General features: G+C 37.0%; 1 protein-coding gene, 1 non-coding gene and 1 pseudogene across 2 annotated transcripts in view; all 3 read right to left on the reverse strand.

Annotated features, from left to right (window-relative positions):
- Positions 1-2,541: 2,541 nt before the first annotated feature.
- On the reverse strand, positions 2,542-4,366 carry LOC107714284 (nurim-like; annotated as a pseudogene).
- On the reverse strand, positions 4,274-4,346 carry trnak-cuu (transfer RNA lysine (anticodon CUU)). The gene has a single exon. It is a non-coding gene; the product is annotated as a tRNA-Lys (tRNA).
- Positions 4,367-4,695: 329 nt separating the features above from the next.
- The window catches only part of LOC107714285 (uncharacterized), a 5,159-nt gene continuing 2,022 nt past the window's right edge, over positions 4,696-7,832 (reverse strand). Inside the window, exons 3-5 of the mRNA XM_016520099.1 lie at positions 5,376-5,663; positions 4,886-5,137; positions 4,696-4,751 (exon numbers count right to left, since the gene is read on the reverse strand). Of these exons, the coding sequence (XP_016375585.1) occupies positions 4,696-4,751; positions 4,886-5,137; positions 5,376-5,663 (596 nt within the window). The remainder of the gene's footprint in view (positions 4,752-4,885; positions 5,138-5,375; positions 5,664-7,832) is intronic.

Here is a 7,832-nt window from a genome sequence, read left to right on the forward strand (position 1 = left end):
AGTGATGATAAAGACATTTATAATGTTACAAAATATTTCTATTTCAGATAAACGCTGTTCTTCTGATCTTTCTATTCATCAAAGAAACCTGAAAAAAATTATCCTCAGCTGTTTTCAACATAATAATAATAATAATAATTGTTTTTTTTTAGCAGCAAATCAGCATATTAGAATGATTTCTGAAGATCATGTGACACTGAAGACTGGAGTAATGATGCTGAAAATTCAGCTGCGCATCACAGGAATAAATTACAGTTTACAATAGATTCAAATAGAAAGCAGTTATTTTAAATAGTACAAATATATCACAATATTACTGCATTTGCTGTATTTCTGATCAAATAAATGCAGGCTTGGTGAGCAGAAGATAATTCTTTAAAAACATTAAAAATCTTACTGTTCAAAAAAATTTGAATACCTTTGTGTGTGTGTGTGTGTATCCATCCATTTATATATAAATTGATTTTAGAAACTATTCTTTTGTAAAAAATTAAATAAATAAATGTATACAGTGGAAATGTGTAGAAAATAGAACATAAAGGACGAGGACTTCAAATACTACCAGATAGATTTTGAAATGGCACACTGTCATACTGCTCAAAAATACACAATAACCGTATTAATTTCCGAGATGATAACTGGACAGCACTTGCTGAATTAAACATTAGTGATTTCGAAACTGCTGTGTGAAGCTTTGAAACCTTTGCGGATCATTTGTTTTGAACCCGTGCATATCAAACCAAAGTCACATGATTTCAGTAAACAAAGCTTTCAAAACATTTCAGAATGTCACATGAACCAGTGTCTATATGGTTTTTACCTGATCTCAGATCAGTTTTATTCTTGTTTAATAACACATTTATATAATAAACTGGAAGAGTTGTAGATAATAGTCTCTTACAAGTCTGATTAACCACGCTCTACAAATTTAATAAAATAACACATATTACACAGACACTTCTTATTTAATGGTGTTAATTGCATTTAATAGATTATACTTTGCAACTGCTTTGTAAAAGGTGTTTCATGCATATTTGGCCTGAGTTTTCAATGCATTTATGTGTGTTATTCAAAAAACGTAAATCATTTTGTGAAGCAACTGGTTCAATTGATTCAAATTTTTGAAAAGCTTCATTTCAATATTAAAAATGCATGCACTCACATGAAAACAGATGCGGCACTGCAGTGAAATATGCAATATGCTGCATTTGTTGATGCATTGATGCATGCAAATATTGTTTCATGTAGTTTTAAAAGATATTTTGGACAGTTTATAGTATATTGTGCAGTATTTTCATTCCAAACATAGCTTTGATTGTAATGCTGCCTTCAAGTCACATCAGTATGAGACATGAACATCAAAAAAAGTCAAAAATTGGTGGGACAATTAATGAATTAAGATGAAAACAAATTGGTTTTGATTATAAGACGTGTAAGTTGTTGAAGTCAACAGTACAATTTTAGTTGTGCATTTGTGTACTGTTGAAGAACAACAATATTTTTGGTTTAAGAGGCAAGAGGCTTGTGCAACAAAACTACATTTCCCATCATTCCCTAAAATGCACAGATGAAGCCTCAGTTACACACTAAATTTGCATCATTTGTTGTTCATTCAGTTGCATTAGTGGTAAAATCTTCCTGACTTTGTTAGGAAGAGAAAAAAAAGAAAATGCCCCTCCCCAAAAAAACTTCTGAACTCAAGTAACTACGGAGAGATGCAAGATGCAAGAAAAATAAATAAATAGTGCGCACGATTTACTAATTTGTTCCCTCGATGTACTAAAACGTGCACACAATTACTATTTAGTTCCCTCAATTTGCATGCACGATTTAGCAAATCGAGGGAACAAATTAGTAAATCGTGCGCACAATTTATAAATCAAGGGAACGAATTAGTAAATCGTGCGCACAATTTATAAAAAATCGAGGGAACGAATTAGTAAATCGTGCTCACAATTTATAAATCGAGGGAACGAATTAGTAAATCGTGCGCACAATAAAAAAAAAATAGAGGGAACGAATTAGTAAATCGTGCGCACAATTAAAAAAATCAAGGGAACGAATTAGTAAATCGTGCGCACAATTTAAAAAACAAGGGAACGAATTAGTAAATCGTACGCACAATTTATAAATCGAGGGAACTAATTAGTAAATCGTGCGCACAATTTAAAAAAATCGAGGGAACAAATTAGTAAATCGTGCACACAATTTAAAAAATCGAGGGAACGAATTAGTAAATCGTGTGCACAATTTATAAATCGAGGGAACGAAATAGTAAATCGTGCGTACAATTTATAAATCGATGGAACGAAATAGTAAATCGTGCGTACAATTTAAAAAATCGAGGGAACGAATTAGTAAATCGTGCGCACAATTTATAAATCGAGGGAACGAATTTATAAATCGTGTGCACGATTTAGCAAATCGAGGGAACGAAATAGTAAATCGTGCGTACAATTTATAAATCGATGGAACGAAATAGTAAATCGTGCGTACAATTTAAAAAATCGAGGGAACGAATTAGTAAATCGTGCGTACAATTTATAAATCGAGGGAACGAAATCCCTCTAGTGGTGCGGAGAAGAGCTGCAGTTTGCTGCGCAGCTGCCAGCGCAGGTAAGCGCAGTCCTGGGTGTCCAGCGAGTGAGCGAGGATCAGGTAAACAGACAGGTACACAGCCAGCAGGAGCCGGTCCAGCGGGAACGTGGGGAGAAACCAGAGCACCGTGAGCAGCTCCACACAGACGGGATGCCTGAGGTGAGAGTAAAGCCGCTGCGCATTCTCAGACTTCAGCAGGAGAGGGTCGCCCAGACACAAACACTCATAATACACTTGAGAAACAGAGGAGACAGATGATTTACAATATGCAAATTGGGAAAAAACAAGTGCAAATTGGAGGAAAAAATGCTATATGAAATATAAAGTGCAAAATATGCAATTTGGTTCAGATGCTGATATTTATGTGATGAAATTCTGATGCTTGCGCTGTAAATCAATAAAGCAATAAGCCCCGTGAAGCCGTGGTTTACAGTGAATTTATAGATTTGACAGCAGAAAGACACGTGAAGCTCCAGCTGAAGCTGGACGTTTGTACAATTACACTAAAAGAGCTTTGACTGGATAAAAAACTCTAAACTATCAATCAGACGACAGAAGGCATGCAGGAGATTGTGTGTGCAACAGGTTTAACAGCAGAGTTAGAGTTAGAATTTAACAAAGTTAAAATAGAGCTTTTGTTGGTGTAAATGTACCTATTTGATGCCCAGCAGTTCTGGATAGTCAAAAATGAGCAGGATGCTGCAGATTATGGCCCAGCACAGGAAGTGTAAAATAAAACAGATGAGCGGGAACCAGATATCCCAGGGTGCATTGCGCACTTACCACAGGCAGGGGGCGCTGGTGACCGGCTGCCAATAGTGCATCAATATCTACACACAGAACAAGAATACAGTTAGAGCAGAATATATTATATTCTCAGTGTCACATTTCATTGTTATGATGTGTGTTATTAAATGAATTGCCAAGGTAGGTAATTACAGAAGTTACTTAGACATTACTGGGTTCGTGTGGAAGTGAAAAAAATAAAAATAAAATTGTATTTAAATAATATATGCATTTGATTAAAAAAATTTACAATAATCAATACATTTTGATTTAAATAACACATCTAACTGTACAGTATTACGGTGAATAGAAAAGTAACGATGCAACATAATCCAAATAATATTTTATACATATTTATAATATAAATTTTTCATAGTATTAATGGGGTCTTTATACATTTAAATATTTAGTTGCCTTTTAAATATGAGACTTGGAGTCCCTCGCACAGGGATGATCATATTTAGGGGTCCGTGGCATCTAAAAGATTGAAAATACTAAATCCCACAACTAAAAAAAGCAATATAGATCCATTTATTTCTGAGATTACAATTGGACACCACTTGGAGAACTAAATATTTTATTAAAAAATAACTGTTTTAGAAAAATCAGGCAGCATGCAATATATACAGTGCATTAACGGGGCCAGAGGTACCTGCAGTGCTGCGGCGGTGGTGAAGCAGTACACGGATCTGGACAAAACACCAAACACTCGCTTAACCGGAGTCCAGGCCAGAAGACTGTGCTGGAGACTGAAGAGGACCAGAAGGAGAACATCCACGGCTACTGCCTTCAGAACCACCCCGTCCCACAGAGCCACAGACCCACAGACCCACAGACCAGGGCACAGAGTCTGAGAAAACACAGACGCCAAAACACGATAAAAAACTTCCGCCCAACGTGGGGCTCGAACCCACGACCCTGAGATTAAGAGTCTCATGCTCTACCGACTGAGCTAGCCGGGCTGTACGTAAGCGTCGCACATATTCCGTAATGACGTACATGCGTGCGTGTGATTCCTTCATTTACTTTAAATTTATGCAAACCTAATTATAGAGAAAACTTCAACTTCTTTAAATGCATATTAAAATAATACTTTTTTTTGTAAAGATTTTGTAAAGCTTTGAGCCTGATTCTGTAGAGGATAGTGAAAGGTTAGACATAGTATAGTCAGTAGTGTAGCATTAATTTGCTGTTCAAATCATGATGTAACATTACCTGCATAAATGCTTTAAAGATAATATTTCTAATCATCCACTGAGCTTCTCTCACCTCTGACTGTCACTGTGATCATCATTTGTAATGCCTCCTGTTTTACTTACTGTGTTGTTCAGTATCGTCCAGTTTTTCCGTTGATTGTTTTCCTGATTCTGTAGAGGATGTTGAAAGGTAAGTCACACAGTTTAACATCAATGTTTATGTTGATGTTCGAATAGGAATAAACTTCAGCTGTCCAAATGCTTTAAAAAATAACATTTCTTAACATCTACTGAGTTTCTCTCACCTGTGACTGTCACTGTGATCAAGATTTCTCCTTCAGAGTCCAGAACTCTGTATGTTCCTGCGTCTCTGGCTGTAAAGTTACTAATGATCAGGTTTCTATCTCTGATGGTGATTCGTTCGCTCTGAACTCCATCACTTCTGCTCCAGACCTTCATCCACTCTGTGCTTCTTCTGCTCTGATGCTGCACTTTATCAGCTTCTGACAACAGAACATCTAACTCCAGCTGCTCACCGATGCTCACAGAAATCTCATCTGAGGAGAAACACAGACAATCATTATTATGATGCTGTCACTCAATCAAGGCCATAAGCACATATTTAGGATCGGAGGACCAAGTGTAATCATTCATTATTTAGATGAAATCAGCCATCAGAAAAACCCATATTGGTGACTAATATTCAGAGTCTCTGCTGGTTACATGAAATATCACACAATTACTAAAGAAAATCCAGAAAGCAAATGTTTTTGGTTTAATCAGTTTTGTCTTTACCATGAATATGAAGTTGGTACGTCCTGATTAGTCGCTCCAGCTCTGTCTGATCATTATTGTAATAGACATGCAAGTAGTATTTCCCAGCGTCACTGAAGCTCAGATTCTTGATGACGACGTCACAGTTTCCTTCTTTAAACACTCGAACACTACATTCTTCATCCTGACACACATCTATGTTTTCTGACCGACTGTTTAAACTAATATCCAAAATGTCTTTGGCCTCATATTCGCATGTCAGTGTGACGTTGCCTCCCTTTTCTCCTTTCACAGGTATAGTGGAGGTTTCTGCAAATAGAGACAGTATAATATTAATTGAATACAAAGTATTAATACTGAAAAAAAATACATGATTTATTTTTATAAGGTGTTTCTCTGTAATTTTAAATGTAAAATAGTGTAGGTATTTTAGTCAACTGGATTAAAAAATATATAAATGAAGGCAACAAGTAGCCAATGATATTAGATGTGGCACATTACAAAAGTTTCAAATGTTGATGACAATAGTATAAAACTGTAGAAGTGATGAACTGGAATGAACTGCAAACCACTGAAGGCAGTGTGTGTTATTTATGTAATATGATTGGAAATTTCCACCATCAATCTACAAATGTCCACTAAATTCACTTGACTGAGAAAAACAGCTGACTAGAATAAATCTAGCTGGAACTGAAATAAAAAAAAACAATTCAAAATAATTATTAATATTAATGATACTGACCGCTACAATTGAGAAAGCTCAGCAGCAGCAGATTCAACCTGATGAGAATACAGAAGGTTTGTTATGTGACCGATATAGCTATAAAATCTCTTACGGAGTCGTGATACTACTTAACTGACTACACTACTAACTCCAGCTGCTCACCGATGCTCACAGAAATCTCATCTGAGGACACACACAAATGCATTAATTTATTATTATAATGGTGTCAATCAATTAAGGTCATAATCATATACAGTGGGTATAGAAAATAATTGCCCCCCCCCCTTTAAAATAATCACATTTTGTTGCTTTGCAGCCTGAAATGAAGACGGACACAGTTTTTGTTTCACCCAGCTGTATTTACTCAGTGCAACTTATAACATCCAAGTGAAAGATAAAACACCAACATAAAAAAATAATAATAATACAGAATCACTGAGTTGGAAACAGGATCACCTCCTTGTGTCAGTATTTCGTTGAACCACCTTTTGCTTTAATTACAGCCTTTAGTCTGTTGGGAAATGTCTCTACTAATTTTGCACATCTAGACTTTGCAGAACTGCTCGAGTTCAGTTCAATCTGATGGAGAGCGTTTGTGGACTGCAGGCTTCAAGTCATTGCACAGATTTTCAGTGGGGTTCGAGTCTGGGCTCTGAAGGCCATGCAAGGACATTCAACTTCTCCTTCAACCACTGTGTGCTTTGGGTCATTGTCATGTTGGAAGCTAAACCTTCTTCCCATTGACAGCTTTCTGGCAGAGGGCAGCAGATTTTCCTCAAGAATTTGACGGTATTTTCCCCCATCCATTTTTCCTTCTATCCTAACGAGTGCTCCAGTCACTGCTGCAGAGAAACAGCCCATAACAGGACATCACCAGCTCCATGCTTTACTGCAGGAATGCTGCTATTTGGATGCTGAGCTGGATTGGATTTCCGCCAAACGTATCATTTGGTGTCGAGGCCAAATAATTCAATTTTAGTCTCATCTGCCTCAGAATCTTCGAGGTGTGTTTTGGCAAAGCTCAGTCTGACTGCATGTGGCCTTTCTTGAGGAGTGGCTTTTTTCCATACGAGCCACATCTGCAGAGGATCTGTGATATTGTTGTCTCATGCACACAATGGCCACTCTTTGTCATAAACTCCTGCAGCTGCTTCAGAGTTGCTGTAGGGCTCTCGGTCGCCTCTCTGAGCAGTTTCCTCCGGCTCTTTCATCCAGTTTGGAGCGACGTCCTGATTCTGGGAGGGTCTGTGTTTTACCAAATACCTTCCACTTCTTAATAATATACTTCACTGTGCTTCTCGGCATTGATAAAGCCTTTGAAATGTTTTTTTTTGTATTCGTCTCCTGACTTGTGCCTGTCCACAGCTTTATCCCGGAGATCTTTTGACAGTGTCTTGCCACCCATAATTGATTGTTTGCTTCAGTTGCACTACCAAGGACTGAAATGCTCCAGGAAAGCTCTTTTCATAATCAAAATGAGCACAGCTGATCACAGTTGAAAGACAAATAGTTTTGTGTGCCATTGAGAAGGTGATTAGCTGCACCTGATTGAGTTTACAAATCATTTTTAGGAGGGCTGATCCTTTTTCCAACTCTGGTTTTTTTTTTTTTTTTCCTGACATGTTGGTGTTTTATCTTTTACTTGGATGTTATAAGTTGCACTGAGTAAATACAGCTGGATAAAACAATAACTGTGTCCATCTTCATTTCAGGCTGCAAAGCAACAAAATGTGATTATTTTAAAGGGGCTGATT

The sequence above is a fragment of the Sinocyclocheilus rhinocerous genome, unplaced genomic scaffold (assembly GCF_001515625.1).
Source record: "Sinocyclocheilus rhinocerous isolate Xijiao unplaced genomic scaffold, SAMN03320098_v1.1 scaffold1230, whole genome shotgun sequence".
Taxonomy (NCBI): Eukaryota; Metazoa; Chordata; class Actinopteri; order Cypriniformes; family Cyprinidae; genus Sinocyclocheilus; species Sinocyclocheilus rhinocerous.